We start from the raw sequence: 26,646 nt of genomic DNA, 5'->3' as shown, positions 1-26,646 counted from the left end.
CACAAGCAACTTTTAGCTTTTGGAGCCTCCTGCTAAAAGGGGCATAGTAAACATCCTTCCTGCAGATTTTGCAAAAGCAATTGAAGGTGGAGCTGTTTTATAGAGGTTTCTGATGCTGTTGCAAATTGTTATGGGTCAGTTGCTATTTCTAACATAAACCTCAGCTGCTCAGGGTGGCTGGAAATGTCTGTGTTAATTACCATTAGGCTGAGGTCTAGTCTGTAGATACAAGTTGTATTCCTTTAACTACACTGGTATCATTAAAGCAGTACAAATACCCTCAAGTGAATGCAGTCACAGCAGTATAAATGAGCTTATTTATCTCATAATCTATGCTAGTATAAAGCACCTTTATACCCATATAAATGCACTCATTGGGGGTTGTGCCAGTGTAAATGTTTTGCTACAAAATCGGTAACTGAAATAGTTGGAGGCAGGAGGCTGCGTAGGGTCAGGCAGCCTGGAAGTGCAGCGCTGCAGCAGATTCCAGACTGAATGCTCAGCTCTTTCAGTTTTAATCTATCATTCTTGTCTTGACCTAGAAATAAAAATTGAATGGAAAGTTGAATTCATTTCAGCAGCAGAAATAGGGGTCACCGGTGCTATCTCCCTCCCTGAACTCCAGTGGCCAGAGGATGAGGGAACTGTCTGAGTTGCGGGAAAGGAGAGTTCCCTCCTTGCACATAGACACTGAAAGGGAAATATCAATGATGGGAAAGAGAGTGATGTAGCCTGAAATAAGGGATTCAGAAGTGCTTCAGAGCTTTCTGGGACTGCTGTAATTTATGCCATAAAGCCATGCCGACAGCCCCAAATCCAGGAGGACCTAGGGTGTAAGACAGCCCCATTCTGCCTCCCTCATCTTCCTGCTGGGTTTTATATCCTAGGACACGGAGTGTGGGACTCCCCTTGTGAAACTTTAGTCATCTGCACTTGAGCTGGTCTTCTAAACTGCCTTTATAGTGACTGGAGATGGACACCCCTAAACTGTTTTATCTTCTATTAGCTTGGATATCTAAAATAAACCATATAAATCATGTTTAAGAAGAGCCTGCTTCTCTCTGTTGGCTGTACAAGGATGTTTCTCAGATAGGATGAAGATAAGTAGAGTGAGTCTTACCTGTACTGGTTAACTAGGATCCTGTTCTTATCTGTGGCATCTCCGCTAATCCTTGGCTTTGAGACGGGTTTTGGTGGTGTGGCTTGGGAGATACTTACTGGCTCTTGGAAAAATCCTTGTAGTAAAATTGCATTTAATCTTCTTTGTCTTCCTTCCTTGGACTGACAAAGCAAAATTATTTTCAATATAGGGTGTCTTAGTGAAGTTTTAATGACCTGTTGCTCATTTCACTTTTTAATTATCATTCATTATTTTGTTACTTTGCACTGTGGCTGCCTTGATTCATTTCTGACTGCTCACACGAACATTTCATTTAGAGGAGAAATGACCATTGTAGCTCTCTGTTCACCCTTGGTTTTGTACCACCATCACCTCTATGTGCAGTAGCTACCAGGATTGACCAGGTGCCCCAGCAGTGCACTCAACTCTGTGTGTAGCTGTTAGCAGAGATCGTGACCTTTTTGAAAATTGTGGGGGTTTGTTCATGTGGTTGGATCTGTGCCTATCCTGGCTCTAATGGAGCCCCATCCCAGCTGCCAAGCTGTCTCCAGTCTCTGCTCTTAGTTCCCACACATCTCTGTGATAGCCCAACACACTAGCTCAAAGCTCAGTGCGGCGTGCTTGGTATAGGTTTGAGCTTTCTTCCATCTTAAAATGTTTTAAATTGATGTAATCTATTCGCTTTTTTTCTCTGCATTGTTTTAGTTTCACCAAGTGCATCCCAGGTACTTACCGCAGGTATAACCTGAGTCTTTTACATCCTATAGGACCAGTTTCTAGACCTAAGGCTGTACTATTGCTATGAAAACAATACTGCTAGTAAAATGAATAATTTCACAGAATCACAGAATGACCTGAGTTGGAAGGGATCCACAAGGATCATTGAGCCCAACTCCTGTCCCTGTATAGGATAACTCCAAAATTTACACCCTCTGTCTGAGTGCATTGTCCAAATGCTTCTTGAATATTTTTAGGCTTGGCACCGTGACTGCTTCCCTGAGGAACCTGTTCCAGTGCTCTCCAAACCTCTCAGTGAAAAACCTTTTCCTGATGTCCAGCCTAAACCTCCCCTGGCACTTTGTCCTGCCATTCCCTCAGGTTCTATTGTTGGTCGCCAGAGAGGAGAGATCACCGCCTGTACCTCCTGCTTCCTTTGTGAGGAAGCAGTAAACTGCTATGAGGTCTCCCCTTAGTCTCCTCCTCCAGGCTGAACAGAACAAGTGACTTCAGATGCTTCTTATAAGACTTCCCCTCTAGACCCTTCACCAGCTTTGTGATCTCCTCTGAACACTCTCCATTAACTTGATTTCCTTTTTATACTGCAGCACCCAAAACTGCACACGGTACTTGAGGTGGGGGCCACACCAGTGTGGAGTAAGAGTGGGAGAATCACATCCCTTGACCAGCTAGCAATGCCATGCTTGATGTGCTCCAAAAGACATTTGGCCCTCTTGGCTGCCAGGGTACACTGTTGGCTCATGTTTAACTTGCTATCAACCAGGAACCCCAGATTCCTTTCCACAGGGCTGCTTTCCAGCCCATCGCTCCCCAGTCTGTATGTATGTCCAGGCTGTCATGTCCCAGGTGCAAAATCCGGTATTTGCCCTTGTTAAACTTCATGTGGTTGGCAACTGCCCAGCTCTCCAATTTGTATAGATACCTCTGCAGGGCCTCTTTGCCCTCAAGAGTGTCAAGAGCTTCCCCCCAGTTTTACATCATCAGGTTAGTAAACCTTTGAGTCCTGCATCCAGGTCATTTATGAAGATATTAAAGGGTACTGGTCCTAAGATGGATCCCTGCAGAACACCACTCGTGCATGGTTGCCCGCTCAATGTAACCCCATTCACTATGACCTTTTGAGCTTGACCCATCAGCCAATTGTTCAGTCACTGTATTATGTGTTCCTTCAGCTGTTTGCTGGACATTGTGTTTAGGAGGATAATGTGAGAAACAGCATCAAAAGCCTTACTGAAATCCAGAGAGATTACATCAGCTGGTTTTCCTTGGTCATCTGTGTGGGTAACCTTGTCATAGAAGGAAATTAAGTTTGTCAGGCAGGACCTTCCCTTTATAAACACGTGCTGGCTGGAACCAATGACTGTGTTGTCTTTCAGGTGTTTTTCAGTAACTCACAATAATCTCCATAATCTTACCAGCCACTAAAGTGAGACTGACAGGCCTGTAGTTACATGGGACATCCCTGCTGCCTTTCTTGAAGACCGAGACAACATTTGCCAGCTTCCAGTCAACTGGTACCTCTCCAGATTCCCAAAAGCATTGAAAAATCATTGAAAGAGGTCTCACTATGACATCAACCAACTCTTTAAGTATCCTTGGATGAATCCCATCAGGTCCCATTGACTTATAGGGATCCAGCTGGAGCAGCAAATCCCCCACGAGTTTGGGGTTCATTGAGAGTTTATCATTTGCACGGTCTTGGTCCTCTAGCCCACAGTTCTGGGGGCAGCCGAGTCCATCATCAGTATTGAAGACAGAAGCAAAAAAAAACATTAAATATCTCTGCTTTGTCTATACCCTATTTATGAGGCGTCCACGCTTATCAAGTAATGGGCCAATGTTATTTCTGGACTGCCTTTTGTTATTAACATATATTTTGGAAAAAAAAAAAAACTTTTTATTATTCTTCACAATACTGGACAGCTTCAACTCTAATTGAGCTTTGGCTGCACGAATTTCTGCCATACAGTGGCAAACCGCATCCGTCTAGTCCTCCCATGTCACCTGTCCTTGTTTCCGCTGGCCATATACCATCTTTTTGTGCCTCATTGGGTGACTGAGTGAGAATGCCTAATGGATTCATCAAGGGTTATACAGCACAAACACTTAAAAGCATTGTCACAGGATCCTGGTGTGAAATGCCACTCAGCCTTCTGCCACATTAAGCCCAAGGAGCAAATACTCTGTGTGTTTTAAGGAGATACTGAGTCTCAGCCTTAAAAACCTAGAAACTCGTGGTTTTTCCTTGTCCAGAGACTTTCTGTTGTGTATTTGTACATTATTTTTACCTGTATTTAACCATTTTTTATCCCAAGAAAGGGCCTCAAAATTGCTCACATTCTTAAAACACAGATCTAAGAGACTGAAGATAAGTTTTAAATGTGTATCTGCTGTGATTTGCACCAGTCTTCAACATATAGTTTTACTTTTATAGCTCAGGTTCCCTATCTATAAAATGGAAGGAGTCTGTTTAATCTGTGGAGGAATTAATATCATACCTCACACAGGCTTTTGGTGCATAATTCATTGACATTTTTGAAGTATAATGTAATCTTTCTATGCTAGATGTTAAAGAACATGATGTTGAGGTTCTTAGATTTTGCTGGATTTTATTTTTTAATTCTTATTTTTAAGTGCCTGTTGAAAACTATGAAGTCGCTGAGGAATGAAGTTTTGTTTCCAACTTGATAAAACACATAAAAAACTCTGGAAAACCCAAGTAACTTAGTGTTGCTTTGAGTTCTATGTGAAGCTCTTTTATTCCCTTTAGCACTGAATAAAAAAAAAATCATAACTGATCTGTAAATCAACCCTTTGATACAGTAAAACTGCCAGAAACCAAAACTGCTCTGGCTGAAATGATAGACACTTATTCTGGCTGACAACATATACTTTTAATTGGAAGTTACAGCTTTTGAAATGAATTGGACAGGGTGAAATCATCACCGTCTTAGATGTAGACAATGACAGAAGCCAGTATGTTCAGTTCTCTTCATCGAGGCATGTAACACACAGAGAAAGCTGCTGATCTTAACTGGATTGCAATTGAAGATATTTGCCCTTCACTGAATAATGAGCCTGCAATCACATTTTACTGGAATAGCTCTTTATACAAACATAACTTAAATCAGAAGGAAGTTAATCTCATTTCTTACTCCCCGATCAAAACCTTCGTGCTTGAGCACCTTGTTGAGAGGAACATTAGGCTCACATTTCTGTAATCTTATTTGTTATTCAAGATTTGCTCCTGATAGCTAAAACTACTGGAAAAAAAAAAAAAAAAAAAAAGAAAAGAAAGAAAAAAACACCCGTACAACCTTAAAAATGAAAAATTGATTAATTTTCACCACTTTGCAAAGCCTTTCATTACAAAGGAGGAGCATAGCAAGTAGAAAAGAAATGCATGCGTCCAAAGTCACCAAATTTTTCCTCTTGTTCCCAGGGCTCGGACAACAATGCCATGATGAAAATAGCTCTGAGGAGGAAAAGCAAGCTGGGTAATGAGATGCAAATGAGCCCACCAAGCATCCCACTCTGCTTTAGAGCTTTTGTATCCAGTGGTGCAATAACAACCAGCTTTTGAGTCATGATAGGTTAGCACAGAAGAGATTTCACAACGGACTTGTGTGTTATCCTTGTGGTTCTCCTCAGCTTGTGGTCAGTGAGGTAGTTAAATGTGGCATCCATTTTATTGAGAAATTGCTTAGATTAAAACTAGCTGAAAAAGAATGTCTCAGTTAAGTGTAACAAAACTCAGTGTCAGTTCTTGTGAAGGAAGAGAGCATTTTACTTTATTTAATTTGCTCTATACATTGGTTTTATCTACTCAGACTCTCGTACCCATACACACCAAGACATGTGCTTTCCAGTCCTGTGGCCAAGATGACTCCAGTAGGAAACTTTCTTGGGTTCCCCTTGACTGACAAGGAACTGAGTTTGGGACAGATTTTTAAAACATATTAAAAGTTATCTTTGCTTCACAACCGTGCTTACTTCTGTCTCCATAAATCACTGCCTTCTGTCTTCATCTTCTCTTCTCGGGTATCTTTAGGGCTGTCACCTGTCTTCCTCTTAGGATGATGGCATATGTAATATGCTGAAACCTTATTGCCATCCTTCTGTTACCAAACCACAGGTCTTCTCCTGGCAAGTTGTCACTGCTGGTACCTTATCAGAGCCCTCTGCCCAGATGTAAACAGCACATTCCCCGGAGTTCACCTCTTCGACTGCTGTCAGTCATCTCCTTGGTTTATCAATATAGATCATCCTTTTAAACCTGACCTTTGTTTCTTCTGATGCTTTCAGACATGTTTGCATTCCTACTTCATTCATACCCATCTCGATATTTCTGAAAGGGAATTGTACAAGAACAGGGTAGCTAAGAAGGAGACTTTATTTATTCAATTGGAAGGACTCAGGAAGGAATAGAGGAGTAGCTTCAATTGTTTCTTGGGCTCATAGTCTGCTGTGCAGGTCTGGGAGAACTGCAGAGTCTTGTCTGTATGAGCAGGAGAGAAGCACAGATGAAGCCTGGATCAAGTCACACACATCTCTATTTCAGCTAGGTGAACATCATTATCTGGGGCCTTCAGAGGGTGAAGAAGTGGAGTATGAGGACTTGTGCACAAACCAAGAGTTTAAAGGAGAAGATAGAAAATAAAAACAAGAAGCAGTGATGGAGCAAACCAGCAGGGCTGTGTTTCAGGCAGGAGAAAATAAAAAGCAAGTGGTGGTGTTTGTCCCTACAGCTGCAGTACTTCTAGCAACATCTATACTTTTGTCCAGCCTCTTCAAGTTCTTCGCGGTTCACTCTGTGAGTCATAAATAAATCAGTATCATTATTTAAAAGCAGACAGCAGTAATGGTGTTTGTGGTACTGCTGAGACCCCTGACTGAGCAATTGAACATGGAGTCTGTCTACCATCCCGCTGCTCCATCTGCATGTGCATGTGGAAAGAGCTCAGCCTGAGGATCCCACCTCTCACTTGGTGTCAGGGCAAGAGAGAGCTCTTTACAAATAATGTGATTCTGCTACTCTTCCTCAGCTGGAGGAACCAGGACCCACTCTGTTGACTGTCTTCTCTGATAGCTGTTGGCAAGACTGAGGTACTGAACTGACTTTGCAGAGAAAAGCAGCTACTGTTTGTGTTCTAGTTTTTCTGAGCCCTTTTGCTATTTGTTATGTGCTGAGCCACTGATAGGTAATACTGTGTTTTACCCAGTTTAAATAAATCCCTGCATAGAGAAGTAAAAAAAAACAACAAAAAAAAAAACCTTAAAGGCAAAGGATTGTTTTCAGTCTTTAAAGAAATTATTTTGTATACTTAAGAATAAATTTTGGAAAGTGCTTGGTGCTGTTATGTCTGAGCTTTATGACACTATTAGTTAATACTAATATTTTCCTCTTACACAAGTCATTTTCCTTTATAGATCACAAGGCACTTTACAAAGAAAGATATCCATTATGCTGCTTTCATGGGAGGGGAAAATGAAGCACAGAGACATGATATGTCTCATGTAAAATTACAGACCAAGACAGAGTGTGAGCTGGAAACCAAGCAGCAGTATCTCAGTATGGTTTCATAGGCAGGTGACCACCTTGGGAAGGGCAGCAGATCTTGGCAGTGCTGAGACCTGTCTGTGAGTTACATGTCATAGAATCACAGAATAGGATCATAAAATACGATATCCCACCATATCTCTCCAATTGAGAGAGAAGGGTATTGTGGGAGACCATGTCAAAGGCTTTACAAAAGTCCAGATAGATCACCTGTTGGTTTACCCACGTCCACTGCTGCGGTTACCCCATCATAGAAAGCCATAGAGGATTTCATGAAACAAAGCCATATATCTTTCTACGATGTGTTTGGATCAGGAAGGTCACCTCACCAATGAATCGTTTTTTTATTAGAGATTTAAGATGAATCTGCAATTAGCACAAAGCACTGCTCTCCCAGTGCTGTGGCTTTGCTGAGCTGGAGACAATTGCTGGTAATGAGGGATCAAAGCCTTTCTTTTGAGCGCAGTTGGGAGAGAAACTGGGGTTGTTTTTCTATTGTCAAAAACAGTGCTTCATTGAGAGTGTGTGGAAAAATGCAAAATTACTTCTCTTTAAAAGGTAATGAGGGTGTCTAGATTAGGAGGAAAAACTGGCAGCTGTGTCTTGCATACCCTCCACACCTCCTCCACAATTGAGAAAGGAAAATACCAGGACTTCATCATGCTGTGACCTATGCATATGTTATACAAAAGTGTACATTGGAGACTTTTTTATTATTAGATTTTCCTTCTTTTGTTATTACATCATAAAATGCCAGGCAAAGAGATTGAACATGATGTATTCAGACCCAAGAAGAAGAGAATTTGCATAGAACCTTTCCACTGAAAGTGGCACCACCTACCCCTGCCGAGGATGTTATATAAGTCTTCTTTCCTGCAAACAGTGAAATTAATTAGCATAAATTATAATATAAGTTAGGCTCAGTCATCGCTTTTGCAGAGTTATGAGGCCTTTGTGCACAAAAAAATTAAAGAAAATTGTATAATGATTATGTGTGCTGGTTACAAAGCTAGCCACCAGTTATATATATTTATAGCTATTCCTGCCAGTAATAATTTTATGCTAATTATAACCCAAATAGAATTCTGTAATTTCTCCCTGAAAATGAAAGCAGTGCAGGGGAATGTTAAAATCTGTGCTGAGGCATCGTATTGGCAATTAGATTTTTAGGAGGCATGACACTTTATAAGGGGAGAAAACAAAAGAAGATATGTGTGCTATTTCTATTCTTATGTGTTCATTCAAGCCTCAGTAAAGGATTTGAACTTGGAAAATTCCTTATCCCACAAACTTTGAACCTCCCTGCAAAGTGTTTTAGGAGAGCTTAGCCTCTATATGACAGCTCCTCAGGGGCTTGCTCTGTTGTTTCACAGCATTGCAAACCTGAGAGATAACTCAGGCTATGATGACACCATTGAAAAATTGCCCATCGCTTATGCTGGATTAGCCAGAGCAGCTGCGGCACTTTGAGTATTACCAATCTTTTAATTTAAAAGTTGCATCTGTGGATTGCAGACTGTTTGTGTTTTATGGTGGCTCCACTGCTCTGTTCCTGAGAGCTGTTTTTTGAGGGCAGGCTTTTTTGGGTTGCAGTTTGAGCAGTAGCTTCACCCCACCTCAGTTCAGGCAGTCCACTAAGATGCCTGAGGTTGTTTATGGTCTGAAGTGACCACAGGTGGTGACACAGGCAGGTTTCCAGACTGCATCCCGCAGTCCAGAGTTATGCAGGGTTTGAATTCTTCTTGGCCAAACCCAGTTCACTGCCATCACTCTCTTACCAAGTAAGAATAACTATGATATTTCCACTCCAGAAATGTAAAAAAACTGGCACCTTAAATTGAACACCTGTAGCAAGTAGCTGTTGAGGGACATTTTCAAAACTGGGATTTGAATCATACAATGGGGAGATAAGTAATGAAGTGTCAGTGGTAAACAACCAGAAGACAGGGTGTAGAAATAAGCCTTGAAGTCACAAAACTATTTGTCAGACCTTTGTCATCTGCAAGGCTTTTGAACATAGTTTGAAGTTCAATATAATTAAAAACATGGAAATAAATAGAAAATGGAATAAAAGTGCTCATGGGTTTACCAGAAGTAATTCGTATCAGCCTATCTTGATGTCATTAATAAGATAAATCATGTTCTCAGAAATGCACTGTGTGTCATATGCAGGGACTTCAGTAATGCATTTGATATGGCTGCACTGCAGAATTTATGAGGTATACGGACATGGAGATTAATAATCAAATTGATATGTGCATATGGGCCTGGCTAAAGAGGAAATAAAAATGATGAGTCTTGAAAGAGAAATTTGCCTGCTGAAGGGCATACATTAAGAGATTATTTTAAGTATAGACTGGAAAAATGACCTTGTTTGGTAGTTTCTTCAACGAAGCTGCCTTCAGAAGTGAGAGCTTGCTGTGATCCAGAGTTGGCAGGCATCATCCAAACAGCAGAGGTTGAGGAGGAAAAAGAAGGAAAAAGGATCCCTGAGGATTCAAAGAGTAGAAATTTGTTAGTGGAATAAATTAAACAGTGCAGTTGAGGACTAGTAACAAAATTGTCACTCTCTGCTAGACGTGCATCCACTGGAGGCAGTAGCTAGGCTGCTTCACCAGGCCTGATTTCCCACGTCTGGGGACTGAGCACTCTTGTGCCTCATGCAAAGCATTCTTAAATATTTGTCAGCTCTGTTCCACTCCCTTGTCCTCGAGGACTATGTCCCATGGGGTCCTGCTAAGTAATTCCTTGAAGAGCTGGAAGCCTGCTTTCCTGGAATTTAGGGTCCTGACTATACTCCTCACTCACCCCCACATCCCTCAGGGTCTTGAACTCCACCAGTGCACGATCACTACATCCCAGGCTGCCTCCAACCCTAATGCTACGGATGAGATTAGTGACCATCAGGTTCAGTATTGCATCCCCTCGGGTGGGGATCTCTATCAGCTGGACTAAAAAATTATCTTCGATGCACTCCTGGAGTCTCCTGGATTGATTGCAGTCTGTCTGGAAAGCAGGAGCTTTCAGCCATGCAGTCATGTTCCCAAACAGCCCTCCAGGAGGAATATGGGGAATAACAGACCTGACCACTTTTAAAATAGAGGTAAATATTTAGGATTTGCCCACAGTTGCTGAGGACTATGCTGGCTGAGTTTTGAAAGGATGAAAGGGAGTCCCTCCGAATCGATTCCCCTGTTTCACCAGGCTGAACAGACTGGCACACCATATTGTCATTTTAAAAAGATTCTAAGAACAAAAAAAGCCAAAATCTGCCTTTAAAGGGAAGCATATTCCAAAATCTTCATTGAAGTAAATGTTTGCTCTGCATTTTGGGTAGAGTTGTGATATTTTCAGCAATAAGCTAAGGGAACTCTAACAAAGAGACAGAAGGGACAACCAAAGAGGAATAAAAAGGTTTTGCTTCAGCTTCTCCTATTTTTTTTTTACCCGACATAACCACACATTGGAAAATGTAACTGTTTTTAAAAGCAATCATTTTTTATACCCAGTTTTTTTCAAAGAGGTCATTTCACCCTCATTGTCACCTCAGGAAAAACAATAAGGCAGCAGTCCTCCCCATAATTGCACAGGCTTGACTGGTGGGTTCTCTTTCTTGTTCAATGAAGTATCATTCATTTAGATCAGAATACAGTCTTTCTAAATTAGAGGTTTACAAGTGTAATTATATAAAATGATATGTTTGTTTACATCTCCAAGTAAAATGTACATCATTTTCTATCATTTATCTTTGAAATTCAATTTCATTTTGTCGATCCCTAATTTATTACAGGAGATGAATGTGCTGTTAGAGTGTTTACAATGTCTCTCACTGCCTGTGGGTAATAAAATTACACTGGTTATTGCTATTCATTTTGACATTTTCTGTGGTGAGGAATGCACAGTATTTTTATTTTCCTGAATATATGGTGGGAAATCCTAATGCTATTTATTATGGCTGCCTTTTCTTTTTCCATCTAAAGTCCTGAATTTACTTTCAAAGAGTTGTGGGACAGTTGATGACTATTTCTCAATAGATGTGTATTTTTATCTGTGTTCAGTATATGTGCATTTATGCATATTGGACTCCATGATCTCAAAGGTCTTTTCCAACCAAACAATTCTATGATTCTGTTAAAGGCTGTGTTCATACTTTTGTGTGTACTGTTAATAAATATTTGAGATTTCAAGTAAATTCATCAGTAAACCCATACATTCCCGTATGAATTTCTGCAAATTCAGCCTTGAGGCTGTGGTGAATGAACAGTGAGTATAACCAGTCTCTGAATTTATGGAACAATTTTGGAAAGGTGGTATTTGTTTTATTTATTCCTTTTGTCTGTTTAACTAGTTGGGTTAAAAGGACCAACCTTGTATTTTCAGCAAACAATCCCAAGGCATTTTTCTCCCCAAGCAGAGTTTTCAAGAATAACTTTACAGAACATTTCTTTTGATATCTTTGTGTGGTTTTCTTTCCGTATCCTTCTTCTTTGCAGTATTTGAGAAAGGCAGATTGGGAAACACATCTGCTTTGGACTGTGACGAGATAGTGTCAGTATTGCACGATGTTCAGAGCATCTCACGGGGCACAAGAACTCTGCAGAAAAAGCACTCTTGTTTTATCTTCCTGTTTCCATTTCTTTGAACATGAGGATCGGTATCTTAATGAGGAGAAAGTTTCTCTCAGCGGTCAGGGACTAGAAAGCTTAGAGATGAGACCTCGGCTAACGCATCCAGAGCATCTCTGTGTGGGTGTGAAGTATAAGCCCTGACATATCCTGTACTGCCTGGCTGTCCTGGTCAAAGACCCTAACACTGCGAATGGAGAGGGCATAAAGCATGTATTTCCACGACTTACAAGCAGGCAATATATTCTAAGATTTAAATAAAACCCTGCATAATAACCTGAAATCACTCGTTATACTTCTAACCCATCCCACACTCGCACTTTTTTTATGATTTTCTTTTATAAATATGCGTATCAGGAAAAAAAAAGATTATTTAATAATGGATAGTAAAACATTCAGTAAATTTTATCCTGTTAGTCTTTTGCTAGGGAAAGGGAAGATGTTGCATATCTACTCACCTCTCTATCTCTATGAAGACGCTCAGTCTGTGGCTTAAAACAAAGAGGCATATTTGGCTTCTTTTACTTTAGTCTACTTGTTACCTGTCGTATACTGTTTTCATATTTCAACTAAACAAAGTCTGGAAATGAGAAATTAATAAAAGAGCTGCTTAAAGATTCATTTTTAAAGCATTTATTCTTTATACAATGAAATTTTCAACACCTCCAGAGACAGCAGTAAAATATGCTGTCTCTCCGTACCAGATACTGTTATCTTTTAAGCAGTACTTCAGGAAACAGCTCAGGTAAGGTTAGCCATCCACAGGTTGAAGGAAAATAATTTAATTTCATAAGGAGAAAGCTATTGAACTCTCCTTGGCTTCATAGCCATATTAGGGAAATTCAATCTGTGTTAGAAAATAGCCTGTGGCAAACTGATTTTTGGTCCCTAAGTGCCATAATATTGAAAAATATGTGAATTTCTTCTAAGCCAAAGGTCATTTTAGTTCACTGTCACACCTACAGCTGTGGCTTGATCAGGATGCATAGGGAATAAGCATCAGCAGAAACAAACCCGCAGCAGTGTTTCCCTCTGTGTGCTATTGTTCAGGCTTAGAAATTTCTTCTGCCGTAGCCTTTGCAATTACCAGCCCTTGGTGACTTTTTCTTGTGTCTCTCTAATTACATGAATTAACTTACTTCTAACACAAATATTTCAAGTAATGTATGCATATGGGAAGAATGAACAGTGGTAAACATCAGAGCAAAATATACCTCTGTAAATATGTATATTTTAGGATCATTTTTAACATTCACCTCATTGGGTATAAGTAAAATGTCACACACATACATATACATAAGCAAATATTTAACTCTATATACAGCATATATATGCATGTATTTGTATAGCGTGGTCTATCAATTTAAGCACACACAGACATAAAGCTTTTATGTGAATGAGGACCCATTCACGAAAGAAGAGAGCTAACTGAATGCAGACCATAGATTATTCAGATGGAAAATCCTAATTGGCAGTTGGCTGCTCTAATCAAAGCATTGAAGGCAGAGTTAGCAGGCAGGTTCACATTTGTCCAGGTGCCATCACCCTTTCTGACTGCAAGAACATAGGTAGTGAATGCCTTGAGTTTTCCATAACAGAACGTTTTGAGGAAACAATGACATGCTTAACTTTTCCAGCATAAAAATTAAGGCTTGTGTGCATAGTCCACTTTGGATGACTAGTGAATAATTTATGGAATTTATGAAACAGTACTGTCCAATAAATACATAATCCTCAGATAACAATTTGGGCGAGTGTAGTTTTTGGTATTATTTCCCCCATCTTTGATTATCATCCTCATCTTGATCAGCATCAAATTCACCTAAGATTTGAAAAGTTGCTATTTGCTTTTACTCTTTCTGCATTTCTCAAGATTCTCACCTTACTTGCATATTATTCCACATTTCTTGTCAAGCTAATGATAAAAATAACCATAAACATAAGTATCTCTGTTAGCTTTAGGCGGTCCTATAAAATATATCCATTTTTCCAGTAGTGTAAAAGCAAACTTTGATAAAGATTGGCAATAATGTCAGAATTCAAATTAAATTTTGGAGCTCTGGTAAGATTACATGGCAGTATCACAATCTCCTGAGGAAGGAATAATTTGGATATGCAAATGGAAATATAGTTACTGAACTTTTTGAAGTGAAAGTTATTGGCCTCAAAATAAATCTGAATATAAATTTGTTTGCCTTGCTTTGTTTATGTTAAACAAGTTAATAATTTTCTGTGTTTTTTTGATGTATTCTTGACTGCAAATAAAAATACAAAGATTACATTCATTTGAGAGAGATTCTTAGCTAGCATAAATTTACAAAGCTTCTTTGACTGCAGTGGAATTGTCCTAGACTGAGCCTCTTACCTGAATATGATCAAAGAGCAAGGTGTACTTGGGGATATTCCTCAGATATAGACATTTAGCATAGCCTCAAGTTTAAGCATCCAAGCAGAACTACTGTTCAAAAGAATACAGTATATCACCAAAGACTCCATTTGATACAGAACATTGTGCCATTTCTGAATAGCAAAGCATATGTCAGGTGACACAATAGAACCAACAAGCGGCAGGGGTTTTTTTTCACATTTTCTGGCTTTATTGTTAATAAAGATGCAGTTTTCTAAAAACAGAATTTACTATAAAGCATTAGTTATACTGTTGAATTCATAACTATTTCTGATTTTATGTAATTTTCAGTCAGGTGTACAAATACACATGCATACATCCACATACATACTTGACATTAATTCTAAGACAACAAACCTATGATCAAGTTATTGTTTGCTGGTTAGTTATCTTTCTTCATTTGCTCTCCAGTAACATGCTTCCCTTGTAAATGTAAATTACCTCAGGTGGGTTTTGATCTCCTTCAGTGATTTTTTTCTTTTTTTGACTTTGCGTCTCGATGTGCTAGAAGAATTATCCCAGGCATCAGTGCTAAGTGTTGCTCAGTTGTCTTGGTTGCACATCTGAGCTCTAATAGCTAGTGATTTTTCTCCAATGTGATACATTGGCTGAAGACTGTATGTTTTGGTTAAAATGCCAGAATGTCTTAGTCTTAATCCTCTTCTTTCTTCTGTGTCTCTATAGCTGCACCTAAGCTGTAAGGCAGGTCTGCCTTATTGCCCATCCCAAACCTCTGGTTCTCCCATCCAGATTATAAGGTGATGAGATGAAGGACACTGCTGTTTATTCTCCATCCACATGTTCAGTTTCCTCTTAGAGGGCAATGGTGCAGGAGAGGATGATTACCCTATCTGGTGTAGAGTGAGATTTTGGAAGGATGGCTCATAGTTGGTGTCCACTGTGTACTGCAGTGCAATAGGACATGTTTTGCCAGATAAGCTTCCAGTATTTCTGAACTCAGTAACATCAGAACAATAATTTTTCATTTATTAGGGTGGGAAAAGCACTCCAATAGGAAAAGTAATGGGTATTGTAGAAAAGCAAATTCTAGAAGAACATGTAGTTATCTCCAAGCTGAAATATTGGGTCAAGCAATGTTTCACAAATCAGTTCATTTATATGGCCTGAGGCACAAATGTGCCAGGATGCCCAGAGATATGTTTTAACTCACAAAGTCAAAGAAAAGTATGCTGGGAACAGAATCGCATAATCTCACTTGTGAGCTGATGTTTTTATTGTAAATCACTTTTCTATCAGGTCCAGTTTTGCTCTTCACTTTCATGGCTGTTCTTAAAAAATCATCACAGTTGTAAAGAGCTCCTGCCCTTTGCAGGACCATGGTGTTTCCCTGGAAATCTGAGAGAAACTATTTGAGAGGTGTGCTATGACTTTTGAAGCTTGTTAGTGGTTTTGACTATTTTGTGATAAATGTGTGCTATATTTCCCAGCTGGCTTTGGACAGTTGTCCAAATGACTGTGTCTAGAAGAGCTATAGCACATATTGGAGATGGAAAAAAAAGAATGGGTCATTTTTTATCATTGTACCCTTGTGATTTTATATCATAACCAGCAGTGCAGCTAACATTAATTCTTTGTGTTTGTTTTCCTCTGTGAGTTATTTTCTTTAGATAATGCCTTTACACCATAACAAAGTATGACGATTTGATAGAGAAGAACTGAAAGTGGACCATATTCTCTTGTGCAAAGCCAAGTTTGTCTCAGTTTCATCTGTGTCTCAAAAATAAAGTTGTACCTCCTGCTAATATTGCTATTATTATGTACCTGTGGCATGGAGCACTGAATACAGGAGGGAGGGACACAGAGAAGTTTTCATAAAATCCATGACATTAATTTATTTGAGACTGGACTGGTAAAGCTGTGGGAGCCTTAGACATGACTAGAATATATTTCTCTTTTTCAGTTTTGATGGTTGGTCTTAAACAGAATTTTTTGAAACACATTTTTATAATCTCAAAGGACCAGATCCGTGCTAATAAGTGACCACAATAAAATAAATCTTAACATCAAGTAGTTGAGATCTGTTTTTATGAATATTTTAAACAGTAGTGTTGTGTAGTGTGATCTATCCAGGACTTTGGGAATACACGTGAAAGAGAGCAATCAGGAAACTTCAGTGGGGCTGCCATAAGTAGTTGGATTGGAGAGTTCCACAGAGAGCAGGAATGGAAACTGGAAGCCCCACAACTGCACATGCATATCACCAATTATTTCTGTAGAGTATTTTAACCACCTAATGAAACTGTCTAGAACTGGCAGTCGTATGTAGGGCTGTCTTTAAAGCATTAACGACTCCTTGTGCTAGCACCATACTTTGAGATCAGGTCTGCAGAACTAATGGTGATGGTCAGGTTATCTGCCCTTTAGGACTGACTATTAAGTCTGGATGCTAAATCCACTAAGATCTGCTACCTCTAAAATATAGGCAGTTCTGTTGTAGAGACTTGCCATACATTCATACATTTCTCTTAGAAGGAAATTCAAGTTTGAAAGCACTCTGACAGTTATTGCAGTCCAAACGGCTCTGCTGTGAAAAAAAGGGGAAAAAGCCCAAACCACTTTTAGTCGTAACAGTAGTATTTGGGAGGAGAAGGACGATGAAGAAGACAAGGAAGAGGTCTTGTCTTCAAAAGGAATGTGAATTTATCTGCCTGAAGAAGTTGATGAAGACAGAGACCTCCTATAATTTAGGACTAGATGATTCTTGTTTAAGAAGAAAACTAGACAGAGTTCATAGTGGCACATTAGGAAGGACAAAATTGGAAGATTATATTAAAATTATTATATCCCTTACTGTATTGATGTTATGCTTCATAAAATCCAGTGACCATGCATGCGATGAACAGAATTATTTCAAATTTGACATTTTTACTTTATCAGTTTATTAGGAATCATAATTAGGAACCTCTTCCCTCTGTCTTTGCATTCTCTAGACATGGAGTGATCTTGTGTAAATGACATCAATTTGTCATCCATGTTGTCATATCTGCTTAAACTCATGCAGTGAGTAGACATCTCCCATATGGTGTAATTGTTTTGAACACTTGCGATTGCTTGATGCAGATAATACCAGTCATTGAGATTTTTCAGCCTTTTTGCCAGCACCAGGTTCTTTCATGTAATTGTCATGATCCACCCTGTTTTCTGTGACGTCCCCTTGGTTGTTGCTTCTGTGATCTAACAGATGTTGGAATGAGTCTTCAGACTCATTGGAAACAGAGTGGGCTTTCCTTTGTTCATTTCACACTACCACTTCAAGAAATATTTCCCCTCTTCTCGACAAAACAGGTAAAAGTATTCCTCCAAGGAGAAGGTGACAGTGTATGAGGAGTTGTAGCTATGGAAGTCTTCTGGAACTAGAGGTCTTATGAAGATGTAAGAGGTTGCTGATGTTTGGGTTTTTTTCTGAAGAATTTAGGCTCATCATGGATTTGTGTTTAGATGTTTGGCTGGCCTGATGAAATAAATAATAGGTAACCCAGGGAATATTTTAGTTTCTTTTTTTAGTCCTTTGGTAATCCGAGAGATGAGGAATTCTTGAGAACTACTTTTTCCATTGGCATCATTGCTGAAACTAGCTTTGTCACTAGGAATGGTTGATCCCCTTACACTCAACATAATCTATCACAAAACAAGCACATGATACATTTTCCTATCCAAAGAAATGTTTTGTAGGAGAGAAAACTCAAATCTGCCCTTTAAATCTCTAGTGAGAGCAAAATAAAAAACTAAGCTATGCTCACAGATGATATGCATCACTTTCCCTGAGGGAACTTCGGAAGTGTTTAATTTTCTTTCCCTGGTATAAGTCTTACAAGAGGTTAATCATTTGTCAAAGTACATTGCTTTAATAAAAAAAAAAAAAAAAAAAAGAGATACCTTGATCATCCGCATGTAAGAGGGTACTTTATTTTAAAGACTCAATTTGAGCATGGAACAAATTGATGAAATTGTAGTACAAAACCTTTAATGCATTAGAATGATTACATTTGGAAATCATTATGTATACAAGTAGTTATTACAGAAATAACCTTCTTTGTCAAGTATTCTTGGTGTGGAAGTAATCAGCATCCTATCCTATTAATTGTTTGAGAACTCTGAAATCTTTAATGAGGTTTTTTACGGAATGATTTCAGTCAAATGCAAATGATTCATTGAAGCACTTAATCATAAGACAAATAGTGATTCTTTAGTAAGTTTTTTTTTTATTAGCTGTAATAAATGTAGCACGTTAACTGTGGATGCACGGCTAACTGTTTTTTAGTTACTGTTCTCCTAGTATTTTTCTTTTAAAGATTCATTGTTAGTAAGAAAGTGATAATGGCTGCACCAAGAAATAAAATGCTTGACAGATGTCAAGAAATCTGTGTCTGATATAGCTTCAAATACAGTTTTTTCCCTTTGATTGTTTTAAAAACGATTTTTTTTCTAGTCGATGGAGACATATTTTTCAACTGGCATTGACAATCAAATATCATCTTTTTTTCACAGGTCTGATTACAACCACATCAAGAAAATTGGATCGGGAACAACAAGCAGAGCATTTTTTGGAGGTAAGATTAAGTGGAAAATATATGTTAAAAGGTTAACTGACTTTTGTAGTTTAATATCACTTCCTACTGTTCCAGGAGACTGGTAATCTTCTGTCTCTCAATGTATGACAGACTTGCACAAAGCTGGGAGTTGTCTGATTATACAGAAGAGATAATACATTTTGCAAAGCACAAGCACAGGAAAAAATGAACAAAAATGCATGACAATTGTTTTCCACTTCTAATCAGCTTCTGTTTGTTTTTTGTTTTTTTTTAATTGTAACCTTTAAATTCTATCAGTGACCGAAGTTTAGAATATACATAGCAAAATATTGGATTTTTTTTAAAATCTATGGAATCCCCCCAGCCCTGCCAAGATTTTCAGTCTTCAGATTAAACGAGTTTAAAGTTTTGCATCTCACATGTAACATAAACTGGTTTTTTAGAAAGAAAGTAAACTTTGACCTTGCTCACATTCTGTGTATCATGAGGTTCAATTAAAAATTTCTTAGCTTTCACTTACTGAGACTATCTTTTCAAGTTAAGAATTGTCCTCTCAAAACAGTGTCAAAACCATTCACTTGGGCCTTAGAGGAATGGTTCTCTTTATAAGTAGCTCACATGTTGGATATGGAGTGATATACTTATAAATTATACCACATGTTTTCTTCCACATTTGTGTACACCACACTGTGGTGGTGTTTTGTTTGTTTGTTTTCCATAAGGTAGAATATCCTTGACTCTGTTCTCTTATCTATTTGTAAAATAAGGATTTTTTTTATTCAACTCAATACAAGTGAAAAAGAACCATATTGCCCCACATAACCAATCATTACTACTATGTATTTTAGGAAATTCTCTTCTAATCTGTACAAGTTAAAAATCACCTGGACGAAACAGTTCCCAATGCAATCACTATCTGGCAGCAAAATGCAGCAAAATATACTTTTGCATATTCCATGGTTATTTTTGTTTGTTAGAAAACACAAATTATTTTAGCTAGTGCTGAGCATGGCAGAGAAGGATTAATCTACTGTTCTACAAGTTTGGATGATTTTTTCTTGATAATTCACTGTAGATTCTTACACATTCTGGACCATAAATAAATGGAGAGAAATAAAAGGTTTCTCCTCTCTTTAGTGTTTATTAAGTTGGAAAGTTAGTACTAAGTTATCATGTGTTCAATAACTGCAAGCTTTCTAGTTTATACTGTCAGAGAAGATCACAAACTGAATGAAATTGGCATTGATTTTGAATGTATCTATTGATGAGAATCTTAGGTCTGTCGGTCTCTTTTGCATTTATGTGTTTGCTTCAGAGACCTCAGTGAAACACTCCAAACTGGCATCTGCCAGAGGATTCCCATACAGATGAGGAAGTGTTACTATTAATAGCAAAAAGGAAAAGTAATTACTTATAGGACTTAGGCTTTAATCTTCAATACGAGTTTACATGTTCCTTCTTCTGAATTTTAACTCATTTGAAAAAATAACTATCTGTGACATTTTGAGGACTGAAGATGCAGATGGAAATTGGTATCATAGGGTGCTCTAAAGCTTATGAATGCAGGGTGAAGTGGAGGGCAGGCTGGGGCGCAGAGAAACGCCTGAGCAGGGTGTCTTGGAGAAACGTGGGGAGAATCACTGTTGTAAAACTCAGCCGAAAACACTGTACAGCAAAGGGAATTGTGCTCTGGCAGGAACACAGTTCCAGTGGCCAAATTGAACCTTTGAGTAGCTGATGAAAACATTGAGCATTGCTGCCTCTTGGGAGACACGTTCCCAGGGATCAGAGCAAATAAGCTGCTGGGGATCCAGAGCCAGGCTGCCCAAGCTGTGCTAGTTCTTGTGGCACATTGGAGAAAACATTTTCTAAAATGCCTGTCTGTATGTATGTGTAATTAATGCCCTGGGGAGACCTTAATTGCCAAGACAACTGCAGTCTCCCGGTAGTACAGTTTTTCCCTTCCAGCTTCATTTCATACCCTTATTCCAGTAGTTTGTCTCATGTAAAAGAGAGCAAATTTAGCTTATTTTGAAAAGCTCTGATTAGTGCTTGACCTGGCAACCTTTGCTCCCCTTTGCCCACTGCATGTGTGAGGCACTGGCAGAGCTTTCCTGGGTATAATTTTTAATTATTTTTAATTGGCCTGTCTTCTCCCTACCTGAGTTTGATAGGGATGCTGTATCCCTATTGGTCAGTACTTACTGAGCAAATTCCATCACTAACAGTATTTCCATCTCTTTTGCAAAAGTTGTTAGGAAGACAAGTTGAAATTAGATGGCAGATGTTAGTCATTGTAATTGGGTATAGTGCCCGTGCTTGTCTCCAGACAATAGTCACTTAGGGTGACTATTCTTGAGTCAACTGTCCCTGTCCATATGAGAAGACACATGAATTACCAGTGAGGACTAGATGTGTGTTTTTAAGGCTGTCATGCTTAGGAACGTTGAATCTAAGTGACTCCCCTTGTAACTGCACAAGAAGTGTGTTGCCAAGTAAGTACTGAGCTCAGGTCAGCCATGCACGTCTTCTTCCTTCCTCCTTTAATTATCTTCTTTGGATGGATAGACCTGTGTCCACATGGCTTTTTTAACAGTACCCAAGGCATCTTCACAGGACTTGTACTAGTCTGGCCTTGTTTTCTACCCACATTTTTGTAGGTATGTCCTAGTCCCGGTCTGACAGCTTTGGAAACTAGAGATTTTGCTATGTGATTTTTTGCTCTAGTGATGGAGGTTGGATAATAAGTGCAAAAAGTAAAGCATTTCATGCAAGATCTACATTCTTGAGTTGTGTTAGCTGATTTTGAGATGTCCAGAATATGGCTGATTCCTGGTCTGCTTTCCAGTGTACATGTGCAACTTGATGGGAGTGGGTTGTTGAATCCAGGCAACAGCTCATTGACTTCTGTGTTCAACTCAGAACATGCATCTGAGTGCATACTTTCTCAGCCTGAGTGATTTCTGGATGCACTGTTGCAGATACTGAGATACTCATGCCTCCAACATGGAAATCCTCTGCAAAACCACCCAGTGCTGGGCAGTCTGTTTGGCTGGCAATTACTGAAGCAAGGCCTGTATTTAGCAAAAGAATGAGCTAAAAGAGTTATGGGCTTCATAACTCTTCAGTGTTCAATTCTAGTAACAGTCTTTGAAACTTTATGATTGCACATATAAATTATCTGTAGCGAGAGATGACTCCTTCATCCTTTTGATAACAGTATATATTAAGTTGATGCTGTTAAAGTGCTGAGGCTATTGAGTTTCTCCTTGATGAATGCATGTGGTACAGGCTCTTAAGTCATTTAGCCAGTGTTGGAAATCGTATCCATAGTATCTCTCTGTTCCTCCAAAGTATGTTTAAATTTACCACTGTAGATTTATTCAGAAATTATATTTTAATATTTGTCATGGTGGAAAACTTGTCTATTCAAAATGTCTCCAAAGAATAAAAATAGTTGCTAATAAGCCTGGTCAGAATTTTAAATGTCTTCAAGAGTAACAAAGCAGCTGAAGACAATGGATTTAAAAATACTGTTATTGCATCCTTAGCCTTTCAAGGTCCAAGTCATGTACCATAATTAATGAGGAGAAGTGGGAGCAGAGAGTTAGCTTAGTGCAGCTAATTTTTAGCCAACTTAGTGCTATCAAAATAGTAACATGCCTCTCAAGTGTCTTGCTTTTGTCACAAATCGGTATATATGAGCCTCATCAATCTTCCTGCTGTGGTGCTTGAGCATAGCTGTGAGAAGGATGTCAGTAACATTGCAAGGAGTTGTAATGAAAATAAATGGGTAAATCTGATGTGAGTGCCAAAATACATGGGCCGAATGCAGCATATTGGTTACTATTTACTGTAAGTACACTAACAGGGTACAATAAACTGTTACATGCTATGTATTTATATGTGCTAATTAGAGGGAGGCATCATAATCAGCTGTAATTGTAGCCTACTAAAAGCAAATTCAGATTTCCATTTGTTTAATGGGAAGTTGTAATTGTGAGGGGAATTTTGATGGAGGGATTATCGTATTATTGCACATGGACTTTGGTCTGAAATTTCACAGGAAATTTGCTACAGGAAATTTTATGGCCATGGTTTGCAGGAGAGAGGGGGTCAAAAATCTTTAAAAGTAGCATTTTAAAACGGCACTCATTCTCAGTTCTTACCACAAACACCACAGTGGTGGTTCAGCACTGGACTGGCACTGCATTCTGTGCCATCCTCCTCTACTCTTCCTGCATATCCCGTGCAAGAACCTAATAGATTTAACCTTGTTTTACTTTCCTATTCTGTTAGGCTGTAGCCTTTGCTAGTGGTGATGCCTGAAGTCAGTGGTCCTTTGTGAGAAACTGCAATGTTTTCTGAAGAAAATAGGCACCAGTGTGGCAATATGCTCATGTATATTTTTACAGAAGTGCAAACGCTCAAGTTCATTTGGTTTATGTAGCTAAAAAGTACTCTACAGAACATTGAATGCTTAAATCCTGGATTGCAAATCTGTGTAAGCATTTGTTTCATGGATCTTTAGCATTGCCCACATTTGGCAGGAAAAAGTGCATTTTTTTCTTGGTGACATGCTGATGAAGGGGTAAAAATGAGGCAGTGTGTCTGATTGAACATTTTATCTCAGGTTTAAATGGCTGCAAAGACACTTTTCCCCTTTTTAGATTGAAGCCGATCAGATGATGCAAGGGAAATGAAAAAAATAGTTAAATAGCCCCTTATTTCCAGCTTGAGCTTAAAAGTTGTTACTGACTGTGCTTACTAGTAATAAGAGAACTGATTTTTTATAAAGGCAAGCAAAAAGGCAAAGCAAAAGGCAAGGCAAAAAGTAAGGCAAAAGGCAAGGAAAGGCAAGGCGACGGTGAAGCAAGGCGAGAGGCAAGGCGAGGCAAGGCAAGGACAGGAAAAGTGAAGTTCTAAAAAAAACCAAAATCATATTCATCTCATGCTACTTTTCCGTGGGCTTTTTAGCAGAGGGTGAAGCTGCCTGTGGGACAGGTCAGTGTGGTGGTGGATCTAGAAGAGACTGCAGTTCCTGGTATAGAATGCACATGCTGAGCTCACTTATCCCACTCTGCAAGTTTCCATCCATGTGTCTTTTGGCAGTTGCCAAAACTTTCTAGCAATGCACGGGCTGCACTCACCCACCCTTTCCTCTCCTTTCCTGATTATTATTTTTTTTTCCTTCAAGTTGCTATTTTCAGAGGTAGCCAACAACCTTCCAAAGGCAGGAGATGACTGGAGGTTAGAACTCCGTTTCAGAGACAGATTTGCGTATTGCACACTGCTTCTCACATGTATTCAGGCAGAAAGTCTTACACAGCAAAATATGGGAAAACTCCTGGTGTTCATCTGTCTGCAGTGATAAGTGGTGTCCTTAATTAGACTATTGTCTCTAAAAAATATGATCCAATAAGATAAGAAATATCAAGTGCATCACTGAAAATATTACTAGTTCAGTTGTTAAGTGAGTGGCCTTTGTGCAAGAGATATGAACAGGAATTTTAAACTGCAAAATAATTAAGGCATGGTGTTTATATGGTTTATTCTCTTTTCTTTGATTATTGCAAATTTCAATAGCTCCCAGATGTCCCTTTATTTCAGACAGCGACTTGAGAAGTAACACAGAAAACAAAGCCTAAGCATTGGGAAAACTGAGTTTAATAACATTTTTCTTCATGCATGTGGAATTTTAATTTTGTTTTCTTATTAAAAACACTTCATGGAATGATAATAATGGGGGAAAATAAGTTTGAATAAAAAAAAAAAAGAGTTGTTTATTTAAATTCCTTAGTATTCTTTGTTAAATTCAGGTAGGATTTGTATACACAACTCTGATCACATAATATATACTAAAAGCAAGGGGCAAAAATGAGTCCATATATATCAAATAGTAGCAGTGACCATCAGTTCATTTCAGTCTTTCAAGGAGATACCAACAGCCTTAAGAAACTGGATCCACAAAGAATGTCTATGACATGTCCACAAAATTTGTAGACGTTAGATCAACTCTCAGGATGCGTTGTTTGCTTTTTGCCTTGTGCTTGCGGTTGATTTCAGTCTTTATTTTTTTTTTTTTTGGATGCTGTTCGTCTAATTCTTTTAACTCTCTCAAGATTAGATTGTTTCTTTAAAATATGTTCTGCACATGCTAACACCAGGATGACAGCAAGGATAAACACACTACTGACAGCTCAGTTAGTGCATCATTTATAGCCATGTATCTGATTCTGGTCTCTCTGGGAGAGCTGATACTGTATGGAAGTTCTTAAACTGAAGAATTTTAGTCTAACATTAATTAAACACTTGTTTGGTTAATGCATTCTATTGATTCATGATAATGAAGAAAAGCAGTCCTCTTTTTTATGTTTAATGAACTTCCTAAAACAAAACTCTTTGTAGCTCAATATGCAGATCTGGAGATTTTTTATGAATATTTGACAATATTACAACATATTGTAAACTTGTGTTAATTTATTTGGTTTAGTTTATTTTAAATAAATTGGCTTATTTGTTAATTTATTTTTTAAAAGCATAGTTTATGTATTATTTAGTCATTCCTTAGCTCGTGGAAGAGGTTTGATTTTCCGAGTACATCAGTATATACAATGACATTCACCATGCACAGTAGAATATTGCCCCAAGTTTCTTTTTGCAAGTATAATTGTGGTTCTGAAAATTTTGACAAGCATGGCAAGATCAGGGTTGTCCAGGGCTAAGGCTTTGGTTCACAAACTGCTGTCTATCACAGTTATCACAGTTGTTAGGTCTCATTAGAAAATTCATATTTCTGATTGCCTAGAGCCTGGCCTTAGTTAAGGAATGATTTCCATATATCTAGAGTTTGCAGAGGGGAGGGAGCTTGTTTTACAGATTTTGTGAATCACTGAACTGAATTGTTGGGTCATGAAGTGAAGAAACGAAAAACTGCAAAGCACAGCACTCTCAGCTTTTTCATGCTGGGCATCAAATGTGTCATTTAGGATTTTCCTTGTGGACTCACAGCAATCTAGCAGCAGGGCTGGGCTTTAAGCACTTCATTGCATGCAGGCGTGGAAGGAGATACTCAGTGTATTGGCTTTGTTTGCTGTTTTATCAGGCATTTTCCACTCTTTTAAAGGGATAACAGAGAAGGTGGAATTGTGCCAGGAAGCAAATCCAGCCCACAGGCTGTTACCCTGCAAGGTCCTGAGCATCTCCTGGGATCCTAAAGGTGTATGACCCGTTCCTTTACACTCTAGACCTAATTAAAATGTCACGGTACTTAGCATCATGTAGTTTTGAACTCCAGTACTGCAAGAAAGTGACTTTTTGTTTAAGTAGCATTATGTTAAGACATATGTGATGTCACCATACAGAGGGGAAAGTTTTGTTTGTTATTCTGTGGGCAAGTTGAGTTCCTTTTCTTACCCTGAGGGATGTGTTTAGTCCAGCTTTAGTAGCATTGATTTTCTTGAAGTTATCCCTGGTACTACCCAGACGAGAGAGTTAGACATCGGCGCCCATGGCTGCATTTCCTAAAATACATCTGGAAATGAGTCAGTGAACACACAAGAGAAAAGCAATATAAAATATACCCAAACACCTGTTTCTTCTGCTCTGTTTGCAGAACTACGAAATAGCAGAGCATTAGATCA

General features: G+C 38.7%; 1 protein-coding gene across 1 annotated transcript in view; it reads left to right on the top strand.

Annotated features, from left to right (window-relative positions):
• Window positions 1–26,646, top strand: part of FAT3 (FAT atypical cadherin 3) — a 423,022-nt gene that overhangs the window by 267,718 nt on the left and 128,658 nt on the right. Inside the window, exon 4 of the mRNA XM_054088271.1 lies at window positions 18,960–19,021. Coding sequence (XP_053944246.1) covers window positions 18,960–19,021 — 62 coding nt within the window. The remainder of the gene's footprint in view (window positions 1–18,959; window positions 19,022–26,646) is intronic.

This window comes from Cuculus canorus, chromosome 1 (genome assembly GCF_017976375.1).
Source record: "Cuculus canorus isolate bCucCan1 chromosome 1, bCucCan1.pri, whole genome shotgun sequence".
Taxonomy (NCBI): domain Eukaryota; kingdom Metazoa; phylum Chordata; class Aves; order Cuculiformes; family Cuculidae; genus Cuculus; species Cuculus canorus.
This window is presented reverse-complemented; position numbering and strand designations above follow the sequence as displayed.